At 47.2% G+C, this 20,847-nt stretch overlaps 2 protein-coding genes and 2 pseudogenes across 8 annotated transcripts; all 4 read left to right on the top strand.

The window, feature by feature from the left end:
- LOC147967247 (uncharacterized) lies at nt 1-4,315 on the top strand. The gene is made up of 5 exons (XM_087531075.1): nt 1-40; nt 1,254-1,939; nt 1,982-3,961; nt 4,044-4,100; nt 4,196-4,315. Exons 1-5 carry the CDS (start codon nt 1-3, stop codon nt 4,313-4,315), a joined length of 2,883 nt encoding a protein of 960 aa, XP_087387201.1.
- A 1,799-nt stretch (nt 4,316-6,114) lies between these two features.
- On the top strand, nt 6,115-6,632 carry LOC147967248 (BTB/POZ and MATH domain-containing protein 3-like; annotated as a pseudogene).
- A 6,035-nt stretch (nt 6,633-12,667) lies between these two features.
- Nucleotides 12,668-13,957, top strand: LOC125513191 (BTB/POZ and MATH domain-containing protein 2-like). 7 transcript variants are annotated; one of them, XM_087527537.1, is made up of 2 exons: nt 12,668-13,533; nt 13,639-13,957. In XM_087527537.1, the coding sequence occupies exons 1-2, from the start codon at nt 12,668-12,670 to the stop codon at nt 13,955-13,957; spliced, it is 1,185 nt and encodes a 394-aa protein (XP_087383663.1). The 7 variants fall into 7 exon arrangements, with proteins under 7 accessions (XP_087383663.1, XP_087383660.1, XP_048534179.1 ...); XM_087527534.1 differs by having other exon boundaries at nt 12,668-13,498; nt 13,577-13,957; XM_048678222.1 differs by having other exon boundaries at nt 12,668-13,498; nt 13,607-13,957.
- Nucleotides 13,958-14,673: 716 nt separating this feature from the next.
- LOC125517107 (BTB/POZ and MATH domain-containing protein 2-like) lies at nt 14,674-15,966 on the top strand (annotated as a pseudogene).
- Nucleotides 15,967-20,847: the final 4,881 nt, after the last annotated feature.

Here is a 20,847-nt window from a genome sequence, read left to right on the forward strand (position 1 = left end):
ATGGGCCTCTCCCGCCGCTGCGTGCGGCCACTGTATCAAGGTCAGAAACGCCATGCCCCTTGGCGTTTGTAGACAAGCTGGAAACGCCGGCGGCCTTGGCGTTTCCAACGTACCACGTCGGCAATCGATGCCAGTTTCAGCCTGGGCAGCAACGTGAGCTAGCTCGGCGTTTTCATATGGAGCAGAAACGCTAGCTAGCTCGACGTTTTTATGTGGAGGAGAAACGCCACGGTCTATGGCGTTGCGAAAAGGATTATGAAATAATTTCGTTCAGAGTTCATTTTGTGTCATAGTTTCTAAACAAGGTCAGAATAGTGATTTTGGCCCTCCATCTCCGTCTCTCTTTCTGAGGAGTGGAGGAGCCACGGCGGTGCGGCTCTCTTTCTGAGGAGGGGAGGGGAGGACCGACGTCGGCGCGTGCGGCGAGGAGCAACTTCCTGCTCTGTGCTCCCGCCGGCGCAATTCCAGGTTCGTCCCCAATTCTGAAACCTTTCTTTTACTCCAATTTCGAATTAAGGAGCCCCAATTTCGTCCAAACAATCATGAAAATGGCATCATCAGTCCAAAATGCCATCAATTCTTCTATGACTGTTGAGATGAGCGCCCAAAATTCACTAGAGACATGTCCTGATGATTCTGGAAATCAGAGGCTTCTGCACTCTAAATTCGCACCAGAGTGAAAATTGATAGTAGATGTTTTAGTTAAATTCAGTAGACTGACAACTTGGGCACTCTAAACTATCTGCCTCAATAAACTGGAACTGAAACTTAAGAGTGAAGTGCACTGTAGGTCCCTAAACTATTCGAGGGGTGTCAACCGGCCAGGTCCTCGAACTATGAAAATCGACATGTGGGTCCTCGAACTATTGTAAGTGTCTCAGTCACGTCCAAAACCTGCCCGACCCAGTCTGACCTGCCGTTGACTGTTGCCACGTCGGACAGGGGTAACGGAGGTGGATGGATATTTACAAAAAAACACCCTGAATCATTTCAGATCTCCATTCCCCAGTCCTTGCCTCTTCTTCTCCTTATCTCCCGATCTCTCTCACGGCGATTTGGGGGCGGCGGCGCCCTGGAGATTTGGTGTGGCCGCACGGAGACGGCGGCTCCCTGGAGATCCTCCTCCACAGTACGGTATGTTCCTCTCTGTCCCCCCAATCGATTTGTGACTAGGGTTAGGATTTGATCCGAATTGGTTAGGGTTAGGTTTGTGTGCAGCTTCCTGATGCTTGATTCCCTCTCTTTGCACGTAGGACCGAACAACGACCTCTTTTCAGTAGAGATTCATCACAGTGGGTTCTTTTGTGGTGACGACCCAAACAAGACATATGTAGATGAGCGTATTGACACATTTGATTGTTGTGAAGTGGACACATGGTCTCTGCTTTGGATAGAAGATTTTGTTAGGCAGTGTGGCTTTGCAGATGTCACAAGGTTGGAAGTGTATTGGTTGCTGCCAGGGAAATCATTGTTTGATGGTCTGCGAGTGCTCGGGTGTGATGCTGACACAAATTATATGATGTCTGTGGTCAGCAAGATCAAAACTTTTGAGCTATATGTGAATGATAAAGATCTGGAGAGATCAATCTTCAGTGATAATGACATTCCAATGACTGGAGGCCCTGAGCTGCCTAAGGTTTTTACTCCTACAAAGAGAAAGCCACTGGATATTCCACCCTTCTATGATAATGTCATCAGCCCCAAACAGAGAGCAAAACTTCAGAGAAATTTTGACAGGAGAGAGGCTGAGGCATGGAACAGTAATGCAGGGCATCAGTTCACATATGAGAGGAGAAGCAATAGGAGGAGGGCTCAGTTTGAACCAGAAGTTGAAGAGGACAGTTCTGGGGGTGAAGACAGTAGTAGTGGATCAGAGTTTGTGGACTCCGATAATGAGTTCGATAAAGATGATGACAACCTATATGAGAAGTATGTTGATGCAGATGCAGAGGAGGATGAGCAGAGCAAAGACAAGGACAAGGACAAGGACAAGGATATTGGAAGCTCAAAGGAAAAGGGAAATGCAAGTAAGGGCAAGAATTTGGTGGAAGAAGAGGAGGAGCTGGACCTCCCAGATTCAGATGAAGAAGGAGGTGAGAACAGTTTGAAGTTCAAAAGTTTTAGGCCTAAAGACATGAAAAATCCTGTGTTCAAAGTTGGAATGGTCTTCTCATCAATTGTAGAGGTTAGGACAGCTTTGGCAGAGTATGCTGTTAAGAACAGGGTAGCTATAAAGACACCACAAAACGACAAAATTAGAGTGAAAGCTCATCGTGTCCCAGGTTGCCCCTGGGAGTTCTTTGCCTCAAAGGACAGCAGAACAAAGTGCATAATGCTGAAAAAATACATAGATGAGCACACTTGCAGTAGGGAGTGGGAGGTGAAGCAATTCACTGCTAGTTACATAGCAAAGAAGTATGTTGAGAAGGTGAGGACAGATGAATCAATTTCATTGAGAACCCTGGGAAGTAATGTGCAAGAGGATTACAATATGGCAGCCACCAAGAGCAAGCTTGCTAGAGCAAAGAGAGAAGCAATCCGAAAGATTAGAGGAGATGAGCAAAAACAGTACAATATGTTGTGGGATTTTGCAGAAGAGCTGAGAACACAAAATCCTGGTAGCACATTCTATTTGAAACTGAAAAATGGTGTTCTTTTTGACAAATTGTACATGTCTATAGATGCATGTAAGAAGGGTTTTCTGCAAGGATGTAGGCCAGTAATTTGTCTGGATGGTTGCCACCTTAAGACAAAGCATGGAGGAATACTTCTAACAGCCATAGGAGTTGATCCCAATGACTGCATCATTCCAATAGCCATTGCAGTAGTTGAGGTTGAAAACACCATCACCTGGACATGGTTTCTCAAGACCTTGAAAGAGGATCTGTTAATTCAGAACACTAAACCATGGACAATCATGAGTGATAGGCAGAAAGGCTTGATTAATGCTGTGGACGATATGTTCCCTGATTCAGAGCATAGGATTTGTGTACGACACTTATACCAGAACTTCCATGCCAATTGGAAGGGTGAAACATTGAAGAACCAGTTGTGGGCAATAGCAAGAAGCAACAATATGGCTACATGGAAAAAGAACATGGAGAAGATGAAGGAGATGAATCTAGAAGCATGGGCATATTTGGATGGCCTTGCCCCTAACACATGGTGTAGGGCATTTTTTGAAGAATTACCTAAGTGTGATCTACTCCTCAACAACAGTTGTGAGGTCTTCAACAAATGGATACTTGATGCAAGGGAGTTACCAATTCTGAGCATGTTGAGGAAGATCAAGGCGCAGTTGATGACAATATGGTATACAAATAGAAAGCAATGTGAGGATGACTGGTCTCAACTACCATTATGCCCAAAGATCAAGAAAAAACTTGACAAAAACATTGAATGGGCAAAAAGTTGCCATGAATGTCCTACTGGCAAAGGCGTGTTCAAGGTAATGAGCCGTGAAAATGAATATGTTGTTGATATTCTCAAGAACAAATGTAGTTGCAGAAGGTGGCAGCTGACAGGGATTCCTTGTAGCCATAGTATTGCTTGTTTGAGGTTTGAGAGAATTAAACCAGAGGACAAAGTGGCTGCTTGCTATAGTATTGAGGCATACAGGCTGGCATATGGACATGTCATCATGCCTTGCAGAGATCCAGCTGAGTGGCAGAAAACAAATGGTCCTCCGGTAGAACCTCCAAAGTATGAGAAGAAGGCAGGCAGGAAAAAGAAGAAGAGAATAGTTCACCCTTCAGAGAAGGATGAAGGCACTAGGTTTAGCAAGCATGGAGTAATAATGCATTGCAGTGTCTGCAACTCCACAGAACACAATAGAAGAAAATGCACTGTACTACATCCATCTGATAGAGTGCCTGCACTAGAAAAACTACCTGTGAGAAGAAATTTGCTTCAAGCACCTACTGCACAGGACTCCCAATGGACTGAGATGACCATCACACAGGTACTGAACTAACCATGCTTGAATGCCTACTTGTAGTGTATCCAAATGCAATGAATTGACATGGTTTTACATTTGAAATTAGATACCTGGTGAGGATAGTTCACACACATGTTCTGTGCTGTCAACATTATTCCAAGAGGTTAGCATTTATTCCAAAGAAATGTTGTTTACATATTTATCTGTCCGGAAATACTTGTCGCTCAAACGGATGTATCCGTGGTGTCAATTGTGTAGGTTGAAGCATCTCAAGTAACACCTGATGCACCACCAGGACCACTTCCTGAGTGCTCTTTCATTGCATCGAGGAGAGATGAGCTGCCAGTGCCCAGGGCACAACCAGTACACAATTTTTGAAGAAAAAGCTACAAACTAAGAAGAAAAAGACAACTCCTAAAGCAGCTGTTAGGCAAGCCTTTGTGCCTCCTAGAGCAGCCACTCAAGCCTCCCAAACAGATGCTGCTGTTGGTGTAACTGAAGCAGCAAAACAGGCCAGAAGAACAAAGGCAAAGAAAATGCCTAAAGATTAATGCATAGAGAGAAAAGCTCCTTGAGGTGTTGAAGGAAACCTGAGCTCATGCCCATGTCTTGGCTGTAGGTTTTGATCCACACCTTGTAATAGCGTATGGAGTGCATATGTGTCTTTTGTGAACAACCTGTTATGATAGATGCTACTGTCCCTCTCTTTTGGATGCACTCCTCTTTTGTGACAAAACTTGTTATGCATTCAGCTAATTAATGATGACTGATTTCATGCCAATTATGTATGTCTTTTGTGAACAACCTGTTATGATAGTGTTTGTTAAAAATGTGATGAAATGCTTGCCAAAATTTGTCATGCTTACACATTCTGGGAATATTGCAAAGCACATTTTGGAAATATTTCATCATGTCATCGCTACATGCACCATACATTGTTCACTGACAATGTTTCTTGCACATTTGGCAACTAAAAACACATTTCAGCTCCTACTTCATTACAACAGCATACAAGTTCACGGCGAGAATCATGGTACAAACAAGCAGAATCTTCCAACCTATGCCTACAACAAGATCCAACTGAAGCTTGATATCTTCAGCAATCTGGCTCATCTGATTTCCAGGAATGTTGCTAATCTTCTTGACCACACTTTCTGCCCTGCTATCTTTCTCTATGAAACTAGCACGAATGTTTGGCTTCGTTCCTTTGGTTGTCATCTCCCTGTCCAGATAGGGCTTGGAAATCATTGCAATGTACTCCACCTCCTCTTCAGGAATATTATAACCATGGCACAAAACAAGATCCAAATATTCATCTATCCAGTGATAGCAGTCACAAGATCCATGTGACCCTCTCTGCCAAAACAAAAAAATCAAGCAAACAAAGAGCAGAAAATTTGAGAAATCTTATTGATTCGAAAGTGAAGACTAACTCAAACAACGAAAGTGACCTTGTGATTAGGGCATTTGAAGAAAACCCGTCCTGGATTCCTCTCAGATTTGGAAACCAGACGAATCACTTGCCTCCAGCCGCACGTGCAGCACTTAAGTAGAGCGAGAGATGCACCAGCCTCAGGGTCAGAGGAAGGCGGCCAGGAAGAGCTCGCAGACGTGCTCCAGCTCCGGACCATGGCGCTGCCGCCCCCAAATCGCCGTGAGAGAGATCGGGAGAGAAGGAGAAGAAGAGGCAAGGACTGGGGAATGGAGATCTGAAACGATTCGAGGTGTTTTTTTGTAAATATCCATCCACCTCCGTTACCCCTGTCCGACGTGGCAACAGTCAACGGCAGGTCAGACTGGGTCGGGCAGGTTTTGGACGTGACTGAGACACTTACAATAGTTCGAGGACCCACATGTCGATTTTCATAGTTCGAGGACCTGGTTGACACCCCTCGAATAGTTTAGGAACCTACAGTGCACTTCACTCGAAACTTAACTTGTTTGAGATACAAACAAATTCGCACCAGAGAGATTCTTGTTTGCCATGCCATGTAAATTTGTACTATGTAAATAGGTTGCTTGGTGCGTAAATAGTTCCAGCATAAAGAAAGGTTTAGCTTTCATCAACCCCTGACACAAATATGATTGATTGGGCTACAGAAAGCCGGACCAATCCTTTTCAAATACCCCAACTCTGAAACTTTGGGTTGGTTTCAATGGTGACTGGCAGGTCTCTCATGTCCATGTTCACCGGTGTGTCTGTCGTCGACGGCGGCAAGCAGAGCTCCTGCGACACGTCGGCCATCTACGCTGGTGACGCGGACAGTGGGTAGGGTACCACCTGCTCATGGTCCGGGCCTACTCGCGCACCAAAGAGGAGCTACCCACCGGCACTCATCTTTTCACGGTGGGAGGCCATGATTGGTACGTCGACTACTACCCCAACGGCATAAACAAGGACTGCGCCGACTTCATCTCTCTCTATGTTACCCTCCTCTTCGACGACGACGACGACGACGACGACCCTTTCGACATGGTCGTGGAGGCCATGTTCAGCTTTAGTCTCATCGACCACGTTGAGCAGCACAATCCAATGTTCATTCGTGATGCCAACAAGACCTGCAGCTTCTCCAGCACTGCTATTTCCTGGGGCAGCGACAAGTTTCTGAGAAGAGACGCCCTCGAACGGTCATCAGATCTAAAGGGGGATTGTTTCACCATCCGCTGTGACATCAGGGTTGCTTGCAACAAGTAATGGCAACCAATGGCTGGGATCATGTAGTTTCAACCTATCCCTCGGTTTTGAAGGAGATCATTGCCAAGATTGCTTTGAACCGGTGCAAGTAGTAACACTACATATCTGGTATGCATCTTCCTTAGGCCTGTAGTGGCACTCTTATGCATATATGGGATCCTCTGGAGAGATGGTAGGTAGTCTGTGCGTCTTGCTTTTGTTCTCATCAGGTAATGTAGATGTTTATGTAAAACACTTATATATGGCCAAATTGTCTCTGTGAAATGGGTGGTCCGTATGTACATTCAGGTGTGAGCATCAAAATCGCATTATTATGCAAGTTCCTTAACTGGCTGTCGTTTAATCCTCATATATTTCTCTGTGCTGTCTCATACCAAGAAATTGTTGCTTTGTGCCTTTGCTGTCATGTAGATCCCTTTTCTAGTGGTTGTCAATCAAGAAGAATAATGTAGATGTTTATGGAAAGGCATTTTATGAACCTGTATTTTGGGGAACGAACCTGCTGGTAGACAAGACAAAAGATCATCAGGATTTCTTGTTGTCTTGAGCAGCCAGAGTGTCAAATCTTGGGCTCTGTACCTGAAAAGATGGCATCCATTCTGGTGTATTTTGAAGCGTAGATGGTTGATTGCTGTCATTTTTCTGCGATGAAAAGCTGGGGATAGCTTTGAGCGCACCGACAAGGGCTATACTTTTCTTTATGTAATATAAATATCTTTAGGTCAATTTACTTGGAGCTATACTCTTCCTAAGATAGGTATGAAACTAACTGAGCTTTGAGCGCATTGTTGTCGATTAATGTCAGTTTGCAGGAAACCAGGTGGTGTGAATCATCACTCTTATCTGTTTGCATGTTCTGGGAGAGTCAGTACAAGCATACGCGTATTTTAACAAACATCTCTTTGTGAGTCCTTGTGTTGCTACTCACAAAGACCCATTTATTTTTTCTGGCATTCACTACCCAAGTTGATGCTCTGTTCAAAGGCAGTGGCAATATCCTGATGCTGCAGATGCACCTGACAATATATGTTGCACAACCTTGAGCCTTCATCAAGTGTGAGGTTTGCTGCTTGTTGACGCTGGCTAGAATTACCCAGTTGTATAGGAATTTTGAATCTTTGCTCTGGCTACGGATATCATATAGGTAGCCTTGCAAATATTGCCGTGAAACTGCAATTCACTCAACATGGCGATGCTCGCTGAAGCATTTCTTAACTGACACCTTGAGCCCTCACCATGTGTGCCTCCAATGGGAGAGAATGATTCCTTGATGCTGTTGGTTGCGTCTTCATCCAGGTAATTTAAAACGTTGATAATCCGCGACTAACGAAGCAAAACCTTGTTGATTTTAGTGGCTTGATGATGACTGGCCGTGTGGGTGCGAAGAGGAGGATCTGGGAATACAAACTGAAAATTCATAGATGCTCGATCTGTAGTCTAAAATCACACATACACTTGCTAGAAATAGACCAAGAAATTATTGGAGACGCATTTTATTTATTCGTTCGTTCGTTCTAGCCAGTTGTTTCAGGAGCTGGTGCTATTATACTAGTTCATTCATCAGGAGACAAACAATTCCAGCATACTAGTTCTAACCAGATGTGTTGTTCCTGTCTGAAACACACCTGGACATGGCTAAGGCAGGGAAATTGAGAAGGAGGTTAGGTTTTGACGAGATGGAAGTTTCGGAAAGTGACGGCAGAAGTGGAGGACTGATCATGCTTTGGCAAACTAGCCTGAGAGTCTCATCTAGGGCTGTTCATTCAAATTACATAGATATACGCTTTAAGGAGACGACAGCAGCGGAATGGCGCTTCACAGGCTTCTACGGCGAGCCAAGTAGTGACCGAAAGCATCTTTCGTGGGAATATTTGCGAGGTTTGCACGCGACGACTAATCTGCCATGGTTAGTGGCAGGGGATTTTAATGAAATTTTGCAAGCTCGTGAGAAGGAAGGAGGGGCTGCACGCCCTCAGCGATGTATGCAGGCTTTTAGCAGTGCCCTGAGCGACTGCGGGCTCGATGACCTTGGTTACTCGGGCGACATTTTCAGCTGGCGTAGAGGTCGAATACGAGAGCAACTTGACAGAGCAGTTTCAAGTAGCTCTTGTGCTGATCTTTTCCTAGCATATGGTGTTGTGAACGAACCGTTTAATAAATCAGATCACCGGCCGATCCTAATTGATACTGACTTTCAGCTAGGATTACAGCCAAGGGGTCCGCCGGGACCGAGGAAATTCGAAGCTAGGTGGCTTGCGGAGGAGGATGTGGAGGTGATAGTTCAAGCTGCCTGGGATCGTGCAAAAGTCAGAGGGACCGAGCCTTACTCTCAAGTGACAGGGGATATTCATGCTACTTTGCACACTTGGGATAAGGAGACACTAAAGGGTCCTAGAATCCGGTTGAGGAAACTCCAGAAAGAGTTAAATGATGTGTTGTCGGGCCGTTGACGGGCGAGGCAGTAGCTCGGCAACACGACCTACACATGCAGATTGAAAATCTACTTGAACAAGAGGAGATATACTGGATGCAGAGAGGACGTGTTGATTGGCTTTGTCGGGGTGATCAAAACACAGATTTCTTTCATCGTGCAGCCACTGGGAGACGCAAGAAGAAAATTATCAAGAAATTGAAAGGAGAGTCTGGGGACTGGATTGAGGAGGAGAACCAACTTAAGGGCCATGTGGCGCACTATTTTGAGGGACTTTTTTTCCTCGGATGTGCAAGAACCGGACCAAACTGTTTTGGACAAGGTAAAGCCTAGGGTCTCTGATGCGATGAATGAGGAACTAATGAGACCCTATTCCAGGGATGAAGTAAAGAGAGCACTGTATAACATTGGTGATCTTAAAGCACCGGGGCCTGATGGACTGCATGCGGTGTTCTATAAAAGGTTCTGGCACATAATTGGCGAGGATTTGATTGACGAAGTGTTGATGGCAGTTAATAATAGGAAGATACCGAAAGGATGGAACAACACTACAATTGTTCTTATCCCAAAGATGGAAAATCCGGCGGTAATCACACAGTTCCGTCCGATAAGTCTTTGCAATGTGGTTTATAAGGTGATTTCGAAACTGCTAGCCAATAGGCTAAAAAATATGTTGCCGGAGCTTATTTCACCTAATCAAAGCGCTTTTGTCCCCGGGCGCTTGATTATGGACAACTTTTTAGTTGCTTTTGAGACTTATCATGCTATCAAGAGGAAGAGAGCCGGGAAGTTCGGAATATGTGCGGTAAAACTTGACATGCACAAGGCCTATGCAGGGTCGAGTGGGTGTTTCTCGAGAGAATCATGCTTCGGATGGGATTCACATCAGATTGGGTGTCACTCATTATGGAGTGTGTACGGTCAGTAAAGTATCAAGTTCGTTTAATAAGTCTCTCACAGATTTCTTTGTTCCAACTCGAGGCCTCCGCCAAGGAGACCCGCTATCACCTTATCTTTTTTTAATTTGTGCGGAGGGCCTCTCTAGTTTGCTCATTCATGAGGAGGAGATGGGTAATTTGATAGGGGTGAGAGTATGCCGGGATGCCCCGGCCGTTTCTCATTTTCTCTTTGTGGACGACTCCCTCATTATGATGCGAGCAGATGCAAGCAATGCCGCCAGCCTTCGTCGCGCTCTTGATGATTATTGTGCTACCTCGGGGCAACTGGTGAGCGACGCTAAATCGAGCATTTTCTTTAGCCCTTGTACATCGGTGGAAGTGCGGGCTGAGGTTTGTACCACATTGAACATTATGGCCGAGGCAATTACAGACAAGTATTTGGGGCTGCCCCCGATTGTTGGGGTGGAGAGAACTGACTGTTTCCAACATATATATTGTTGATAGAATGTTGAATAGGATCAGAGGATGGAAGGAGAAGAAGCTCTCCTTTGGAGGGAAAGAAGTGTTGTTGAAAGCTGTTATTCAAGCCATTCCTTCATATGCCATGCTAGTCTTTAAACTACCAAAACAAATTTGCAATGCGATAACAACCGCTATGTCACAGTACTGGTGGGGAGATGAGGATGAGAAGAAGCACATGCACTGGTTCGCGTGGTGGAAGATGTGTGTGCCAAAGAGCAACGGAGGTATGGGTTTCAGAGATGTACACTGTTTCAACCTGGCTCTCCTAGCTAAACAGTGCTGGAGACTGCTAGCAGAACCAGACTCTTTGTGTGCCAGAGTATTGAGGGCAAAGTATTTCCCGGACGACAATTTACTGAATTGTTCCCTCAAGAAAGGCAGTTCTTATACGTGGCAGAGCTTGCGGAGTGGTGTTCAGACTTTCAAAAAAGGATATATATGAAGAGTGGGAGATGGCACACAAATAAGCATTCGGAGTGATCCATGGGTATCTAGCAGCCCAAACAGGAAGGTAATGACTCCACGAGGTAATATCATACTCACGAAAGTGTCTGAACTGATTGACGTGGACAATGGGTGTTGGGATGAGCAACTTATCAGACATATATTCTGGCCCATTGATGCAAATCGTATTTTGAATACACCCCTGGCTACGGGGATGATGGAGGACTTTGTTTCATGGCACTACAACAAAACTGGAATTTTCTCGGTCAAGACGGCTTATCACGTGGAGTGGGATCAGGACGGAAGTTGAGACAAACAAATTCGGTATTGTCCTCAAGTACTAGTCCAGTTTGGCGCATTCTATGGAAGCTTCGAGTACCGGCTAAAATTAAAGTGCATGTATGGCGAGCCCTGTATGGTGCAATTCCGTGTCGGGTGTGTTGGCAAACCGACATATGATCACAACATTGGACTGCCCAATTTGTGAATCAGACTGCGAGAGTGTTCGCCATTCGTTTTTCAGATGCAACAGGTCCAAGAAATTTGGGCAAAGCTTGGTTTGAACTCTATTATAAATGAGCTATGTGAAGCTGAGTCGGAGGGCTCGTCGGTCCTAGGAGATTTGCCGTTGATGCCCAATGCCGCCGTCCCGGCACTCCCGGGCGTGTCCAGGAAGGAGCTGGTGGTGGTGGCCCTGTGGTATATATGGTGGGAACGCCGGTGCTTCACCCATGGTGAGGCCATGCGGGAGCCGGCTCGTTCGGCCCAAGCTATTGTCACTCTGACAAAGAACTTCATGAGATCAAGGAAGCAAGGTGCGAGGTGGATCCAGCGGCATGGTTGGACTAGACCACCCAAAGGTTTCGTCAGTCTAAATGTCGATGCTTCCTTCGATGCAGATAGCGGCACTGGTGGAACGGGGTCCATTATTAGAGACTCCATGGGAGCGTTCATTGCGGCGTTGGCGAGCAATATCCCTTTTGCTGAGGACACAGCAACAGCAGAGGCTAGAGGCCTCAAGGACGGGCTGATTCTGGCGAACAATGTTGGATGCAATAAGGTGGAGATCCAAGCTGATTGCATGGAGGTGATTGACACCATGCAACATGGAGGAAATTCGTTAGGTCCAGCTGCAGCCATCTATGAAGAGTGTGCTTTTTTATGTCGTAATTTTATTTCTGTTAAGTTCTGTCATTGTCCTAGGGAGTCCAATATGGCGGCTGATTTGTTGGCTACAAAGTCGGAGCCTTCGAGAACTATTGTGTGGCAGACCGAGGCTTCGGACTTTCTGCTTGATGTACTCTCAAACGATGTAGCCCTGTTTTCACATGAAATATAAACCGCCATGATGGCATTCCCCTCAAAAAAAAAACTTGGCCATTAATAATAATTTAATCTGATTTGACACATACGCACATGTTCCACACAGAATGCAGGCAAGTTTTGCTGGGATGGGAAATTTTGATCGACGGTATTTTATTCAATAAATCTTAATTACCATTAGAGTTTGTATATAATTAATTAGCGTGCTGGATTTGGCAGCTTGCCGTACCCAATAACAATAAGGCAAGTGTTGCCGTGTCTTACAGATTTGGATTTGGAGTAGGACACGATCCGGCCGGCCGGCCATGTTTATATGCGAGACAACCAATCAATCCCTCTGTTTCCTGCGACGCGCAACCTTGGCGCACAGTTAGGGGATCGGCGGTGACTACGACACTGACAGTGGTAGGTTCGTCATGTCTTCCTTCACCGGTGTATCCATCGTCCAAGGCCATGAGGGGTGCTCTTGCAACACATGGGCCGTCGACGCCGGCACGAACAACGGCTACCACCTCCTTATGGTCAATGGCTACTCGCGTACCAAAGAAGACACACCCGTCGCCGTTTGCATCAGCTCTGGTGCTTTTGTGGTAGGAGGCCATGCTTGGTTCCTTGAGTACTTCCCTAATGGCGAGAACCCGAACTGCGCCGACTTCATCTGTCTCTATGTATCCCTTTTCCGTCAAGACGACAAACCAGTGGATGCCAGGTTCAGTTTTAGTTTCATCGATCAAGTTGAGGAGCAGATGCCAATGTACATTCGTGCAACCAATCAAGCCTGCAGGTTCGCCGACGACGACAGTGATTCCTGGGGCACCAGGAAGTTTCTTAGAAAAGATGCCCTTGAACGATCCGCGCATCTAAAGGGCGATTCTTTCACCATCCGGTGTGACATAATGGTTTGCAAGGATCCCAACACCGAGGATGCCAGTGGTCACGACACCAAGGTGCTCCTCTCTGACATAGACCAGCATTTTCATACTCTCCTTCAAACCAAGGTGGGTGCTGATGTGACATTCGAGGTTAGTGGCGAGACTTTCACCGCACATCGTTGTGTGCTTGCAGCCCGGTCCAAAGTCTTCATGGCACAACTCTTTGGTCCCAGGAAGGGGGGCACTACAACGTCCGGTGTCATACATATCAAAGACATGAGAGCAAATGTGTTTAGAGCATTGCTTAGATTCATCTACACAGACTCATTCCCTGAGATAGAGAAGGACGACATGGAGGAGGAAGAAGTGTCACAGGTTTTGGAAGGAGGACAAAAAGAGGAAACAATAGAGCTGACACCTATGCTGTCAGACTCGTTCACTGCGATAGAGAAGGACGACATGGAGGAGGAAGAAGTGTCACAGGTTTTAGAAGGAGGACAAAAAGAGGAAGCAACAGAGGATGAAATGTGGATTCAATGGATCCAGGACTTGTTTGTGGCGGCAGATAGGTACGATCTTCGACGGCTCAAGTGCATATCAGAAAGGCAATTGTCTGACAGCATAGGTGTGAGCTCGGTGATGTCCACTCTTGCTCTAGCCGAGCAGCACCACTGCCACGGATTGAAGGAGGCATGCTTGAAGTTTATCCAAGTCCAGTCCCCCTCATGCTTACAAACAGTAACGACGACCGATGGCTGGGATCATGTAGTTTCGACCTATCCCTCTGTTTTGAAGGAGCTCTTTGTCAAGCTTGCTTCGAACCGACAAAAGTAACACTCTCCTATATGGTACACATGTTCCACACTTGTTCCTGAAGTGATCCCCTTATGCAAATGATACTCTAGAGAGGTCGCAGTGTCTTGCTTTCAATTTTCCCGTCATGTAAAATTTTCCTATATGCGGAATCGGAAAAAAAATCCAACATATGGACAAATTATCTCTTCATGGAATATTCGGTCAGGCGTCAAACTACGTATTACAGCAATCTGTAACATTCACAACTAGTTTTTTTTATCCTCATATATTACTCTGTGTGTTGTCTCTTATTATTGCTTTGGTGTCTTCCCTGTCATGTAACCCTTTTATTGAAGTAGAATGTATGCTAAATTAGGAAAATCCGTCTCTTCCTGGAATATATATGGTCTGAAAATTCAGGTGTACACAATGGTGGAAGCAAAAGTAGGCAAGTTTATTTCCGTTTGAAAAAGGGCGATTTTATTAACTCAGAATGAAGCATCAAGTAGATACAAAACAAAATGAGTAAACACCCAGTCTGTGATAGTTAAGATGCACACAACCAACATCAGCGCACACTCTGAAAATTCATAGATGCTCGATCTGTAGTCTAAAATCATACATACACTTGCTAAAAATAGACCAAGAAATCATTCTTTGTGGCTGCATTTTAGTCAGGATCCAGTTGGCGCTGTATATGGAATAAAAGAAACATAGTTCATTCATGCTGAAGCTTTAACAGCATTGAGGCCGGGATGCTGCTTGGTCACAATTCCATTCAATTACATCATAATAGGTAAACTCGGCCGTTAATTATCTAATTTGATACATGCACAAAATGTAGGCAAGTTTTGATGGGAAATTTTGATACATGAATGAAAAATCCACGAAAGCACGGAATTTTGATACACGAATCAAGAGCTCGTGGATGAATCCAACTCCGACTCCGACTCCACCATGACCTACGTTGAATCCAACTCCGACTGCGGGTACCATGTGGTTGTCGTCGAAAACTACTCGCGCACCAAGAAATTGACACCCACTGGTCAAGGCATCGCCTCTCGCCAATTTGAGGTAGGAGGCTATATTTGGCATATCAAGTACTACCCCAACGGCAAGAGCTCGGATTGCGCCGACTTTGTTTCCCTCTATGTTTTCCTTGATGAAGACGACGATGGCAAGAAGCCTGTGGAAGCCAAGTTTGGTTTCAGTCTCATCGACCAGGTTGAGAAGCAAAACCCAGTCTATTTTTGTCATGCTGAAACATGCAGCTTCCCTTCCGGTGGTTCTTCTTATGGCTACGACAGGTTTATGAAAAAGGACGTTCTTGAACGATAAACGGATCTGGAGGCCGATTCTTTCACCGCCAGGTGTGATATCATGGTCTACAACACAGAGGATGATGATGCCGGTGGCCGTGGCACCGCCGTGCGCCTACCCGACATATTCCATCATTTTGACGATCTCCTTGAAATCAAGCTTGGCGCGGATGTGACATTCGAGGTTAGCGGCGAGATGTTCGCCGCACACCGGTGTCTGCTTGCAACCAGGTCTAAAGTCTTCATGGCACAACTCTTTGACCCCATGAAGGAGGGCACCGATACGTCCACCACCATACATATCGAAGACATTGAAGCAAAAGTATTCAGGGCTTTGCTTACCTTCATCTACACAGACTTGTTCCCTGAGAAGAAGGAGGATGAAACAGAAGTTGTGAAACATGGACAAGAAGATGATGAGACGCGGCTGCAATGGCTGAAAGATTTGTTGGTAGCAGCAGACAAATATGATATCCAACGACTCAAGTTCATATGTGAAAAGCAGTTGTCTCACAACATAAGTGTGAGCTCGGTGGCGTCCACCCTGGTTCTAGCCGAGCAGCACCATTGCTGTGGACTGAAGGAGGCGTGCTTGAAGTTTATCCGAGCCCAATCTCCCTCGTGTTTGCAAACGTTAATGGCGACTAAGGGCTGGGAACATATAGTTAAGACCTACCCTTTGTTTTGAGCGACCTCATTGCCAAGCTTATTGCTTCGAATCAGAAGTAACACGTACTCTCTGTTTACAATAGTGTCCCTCCATGGGATTGGGATGGACGGTATATAAGTTGAGTGATATATGCTTTGTGGCAATTCCATTTCATTCCTGTATGGATATATATGTTCCACGCAAATATGTAGGCAGCTTTATTTATTTATTTTTGGTAAAACAGAGGTGGAAATTTCTGTTTTAATAATCCGTGGCAGAAGCGAAGGAAGGCATGAGTGTTTTTTAAGAAAAAGGGTTTCCCCCGCTTTATATTATAAAGCAACGGACATGCTGGGGGCACAGCGGAACAAGCCCCAAAGAAGTCTAAAAAAGAGAGCTAATCCGGCTCGAGGGTGGTAGCGGTGGAGGTGGCGGAGGAGCGAAAGCCAATGCCGCGAAACGAAGACCTGCCATAATGTTGTCGATGACGCCATGGTCGCACCGCTTGCTAAGCGGTCTCCAGAGCTGTAAGAAGCCACACGTTTTTATAGATTGCATCAATCACACGGTATGGAATGATACGCTCGATGACTAGTTTATTGCGGGAACACCAAAGGGTCCAAGGAAGAGTGCCCAAAGCCACCCAAATTGGGGGGCGGCTAGGGAGGTTGTCATGGCACCAATTCCGGCCAATGACCTCCCAGAAGCAGCTCCATAGAAACTGCGCTACAGGGCACCGGAGGAAGATGTGGTTACAGTCTTCCTGGACCAAACAAATGAGACAGAGGCCATCCCAGGGCTGTTACGTTTGCTAACCTACTCCCCCGACGGGAGGCGGCCTCGGGCCCATTGCCAGAGAAAGATGCGTATCTTCAATGGGAGTTTTATCTCCCAGATCACCGATAGTTCCACCGGGCCAGGGGTGGGAACGATCGCCTGGTAAAGGGACCTAGTCGAGAATCTGCCATTTGGCTCCAGGTGCCAAGACAGCGAGTCGGGCTCAAGGGAGGGGGATGGAGGGCGATACATTCGAGCATTTCGTCTCATTGCTCGAGCTCAACCGCCCCGAAGGTATGGCGAAAGGCAATGGCACCCAAGTCAGCTAAGGCCACAACTACAGAGAGTTGTGGTCGGACACAAATCGAGAATAACGCGTAGAAGCGTTCCGCAAATGGGCGAGGCCCCGCCCACCGATCGAGCCAGAATAATGTGCCGGACCCGGAACCAACTTTAATAGAGGTCCCTATGCGCAAGACCGGCATCAGCCGGATCACTGATTGCCAGAATTGGGATCCTACAGATCTGGGAGCGAATGCCAATGGCTGCCCGCAGAGATACTTCGCGCGGATAATCTCGAGCCACAGGCCTCCCGTATCGGTCTGAATACGCCAGAGCCATTTGGAGAGGAGGGAAATATTCATCCCTTTGGATGAAATGACTCCCAGGCCGCCCTGGTCCTTAGGCTTGCAGATCTCGGACCACTTCACCATGTGGTACTTCTGTTTATTGTTCTCTCCCGCCCAGAAGAATCTAGATAGGAGTTTGGTGACCTCATGATGAAGGGATTCATGTAGACTATAGAATCCCATTATGTACATCAAAAGACTAATGAGGGAGGAGTTCATCAAAATGACTTAAGCGACTTTAGATAGCCATCTCCCCTGCCAAGGTTCCAACCTAGGTTGGAGTTTGGCGACTATTGGGCGAAAGTCTTCTCCAGTAGCCGCGTGTCACTAATCGGCATGCCAAGGTAAGTGGTCGGGAAGGATCCCAATCGACAATTCAAGCGATTGGCGATCCGCTAAGCCTCCGCCTGGGAGTATCCCAGGACCATCACCTTGCTCTTGGCGAAGTTGATCGTGAGGCCCAACATCTCCTGAAAGTAGAGGATGAGGAACTTGAGGTTTCGAATATCGTCGTTCGATCCCTCCACCATCATAATGGTATCATCCGCATACTGGAGGTGGTTCAGACCTCCATTGTTCACAAGGTGGGGACAAATCCCCCGAATGTGACCGGCCCGCTTGGCCAAGTATAGGATCGAGGCCAAAGCATCAACCACAAGGTTGAAAAGAAACGGAGAGATCGGATCCCCTTGCCGGACGCCTTGGCCAGTCAAGAAGTAAGGCCCGATCTCCCCATTGATGTTCACAGCTGTGCGGCCGCTCGTCACTAACTGCATCACCCTCGCGACCCAGTGGGAGTCGAAGCCACGCTTGAGCAACACCTCCCGAAGGAAGGACCAATGAACGATGTCGTATGCTTTATGGAAGTCAATCTTGAAGAACACCACACAAAGGTGCTTGCTCTTGACCTCATGGATGACCTCGTGGAGAGCGAGAATCCCATCCAGAATAAACCTGCCCTTCGTGAAGGCAGACTAGTTCGGGTGGTGGATCCGAGGGGCGATTAGGGCCGCCCTAGTGGCGTGCCCCTTAGTCAAAATCCGGAATATCACATTGAGGACCGTGATAGGCCGGAATTTCCTTATGTCAGCAGCACCTGGCACCTGGGAATTAGAGAGATGATCCCGTAATTAAGCCGGGACATATCTAATGTTCCCCTAGCAAAATCCTGGAACAGGTCCAGGATAAGGTCCTTAACCATCGGCCAGAAGGCCTAGAAGAAGCGAACCGGAAGCCCATCCGGACCTGGGGCCGAGGCTGGGTTCATGGCTTTGACAAAGGTCTCGACTTTCGCGGCATCAGATGGAGCGAGCAAGACCGCGTTCTCCTCCGGGGAAACTAGTTGGTCAGGAGACCAAATATGGTCCGCCAGGGCGATACCCCCTCGAGGGCACCCCACGAATAACGACTTGTAGAAGTCGTCAACTAGAGAACGAATACCAGCATGATCTTGGAATAGTTGGCCCCATTCCCATAAAAGGGGAATGGAGCATCGTCGCCTACAGCCATTAGCGATGGCCTGGAAGTAGGCCGTGTTGACGTCGCCGAACAACACCCAATTAACAGAACCTCGATGTCGCCAGAACTCCTCCTCCTTGGAATAGATCTCCATGAGGGAGTCTTCCAGGTTATATCTATGGGCCCATTCATTAGAGGAAATCCTGGAGATATCCGCACGAAGGTCAAGGGCACGAATCTCCTCGAGAAGAGAGGCCTTTTGGAGACGGAGGTCTCGCCCAATATTGACACCCCACCCTTTCATGAATTGCCTGGACCGTTTGGAAAGGTGGTGCCATTCGTCCGGAGTGGACATCCGCCTATGGGGCTCGGCTAAAGCCGAGACCCAATGAGTCTCGACGGCAGCCATAAAGCCCGGTTGCCGGAGCCAGAAAGTTTCAAACCGAAACCGCGGTGGAGGCTGTGGTCTCTCATCCCTAGAAGACAAGAGAAGGGGAACGTGGTCGGACCCGATGCGAGTAATCGCCTGGAGCGAGGCCAAAGGAAACCGGAGCTCCCAGTCGGGTGAGACAAACACGCGGTTGAGTACACTAAGGGTCGGGGAAACCTATCGATTAGTCCAGGTAAACCGTGCCCCGACCCCATCCAGTTCTAGGAGACCTAGATCCACAACCCAATCATTAAACCGATTCATCTCCGCATAATCAACACGCGAATTGCTCTTTTCCTTGGGGGAGCGGAGAGGGTTGAAATCTCCACCGACCACTACCGGTAGGGTCGCGGAAGAAATCTTGGCATGGAGTTCGGCCAAAAAAGCGACGGAGCGACTATGGTCGGCTGGGCCGTAGACCACGATGATCTCCTACTTGAAATTCATATCGCGTTCCCAGACCTCCATGCTGACGGAGTGGGATCCACGATCCATAGGTCCCACCTCAAATGTGGCATCCTTCACTTCGAGAAGGATGCCACTGGAGTGGCCGGTCACTCCACTAGATGGCAACCAGTGCCATGCGAATAGATGTCTACTAAGGCGCTCAAGTTCTGCAAGGGAGAACTCCGTGCGCATTGTTTCATGGACCGCAACCACATCTATGGATTCATCACGCATGTACTCAATGAGCTGCCTGCGGCGGCCATCGTGGCCGAAGCCCCGCAGGTTCTAAAATAAAGCGCGCATGATCACTCATCTAATGGGTCCTCCCTGGACCCAACTGTGGTGGAAGCACTAAGAGCATGACGCAATTGGGCAGTACGAGAACGCGTCCGACCACAAATCTCACCCGGGTCGATCGCGGGGAGGCCCCGCCCACTAGCCCTACAGGCCGTAGAGGGAGGAACCTCCGCAGCCGCTTCCGCTTCGCGAGCCCGAATGGCCGCGAGGTGGCCCTCCAGGATCTCTTTGGCCTGGAGGGACACAAGCTGCTCTAAGACCGGGCCCTTCTCGCCACGGAAGACAATAGCCGAGTCGGTTGCAACCTTGGCCAGGTGACCAAGGGGAACACCAGCAAGAGCGGATTGTCGCAAATATCATCAAGACCAGAGTAAGGAGCCTGGGAGTCGGACGGACCTGTATCGATAATCTTTTTGCCTCGCGTGCCAAATTCCCCAAACGGTGATCAATGGGCTTTTCAGCCCGTGGGCTGCGAGGCTTTTAAAACAAAAGCCCAATCATCATATAATAAACCCTAACTAAATCTAGGCCGCACACCACACACCGACCAGCCGGCGGCGCTGCTTCGATCTGTTTCCGGCGAGGAGCGAGGCAGGTTTGCCCCCAGCCCCAGCTAATCGGTTCCAACTCTCCAGCCTATATATTGTTCATATGAGCTGTCTGTCTACTAATACCACTCATCTTGGGGGAGACACTCATCGATCTGTAGCCTAAGCAACATCTTGATCTTGGAGCATGTTTGGATCTCTTCTGTAAATTTCATCTTTTTTGCCCAATCATAGATTTGAGCTCATGCAAATTCCAGACAATTGTTTCTTTTTTGTGAAAAATCAATGTCTAGCGACTGAATTAGCAGCACAACTATTTAATATGCTATTTGTTCTGCTTTGATCGTATCGTCTCTTGCATGAATTATTAATTCA

This window comes from Triticum urartu, chromosome 6A, assembly GCF_056163025.1.
Source record: "Triticum urartu cultivar PI428250 chromosome 6A, HENAU_Tu73, whole genome shotgun sequence".
Lineage (NCBI taxonomy): Eukaryota > Viridiplantae > Streptophyta > Magnoliopsida > Poales > Poaceae > Triticum > Triticum urartu.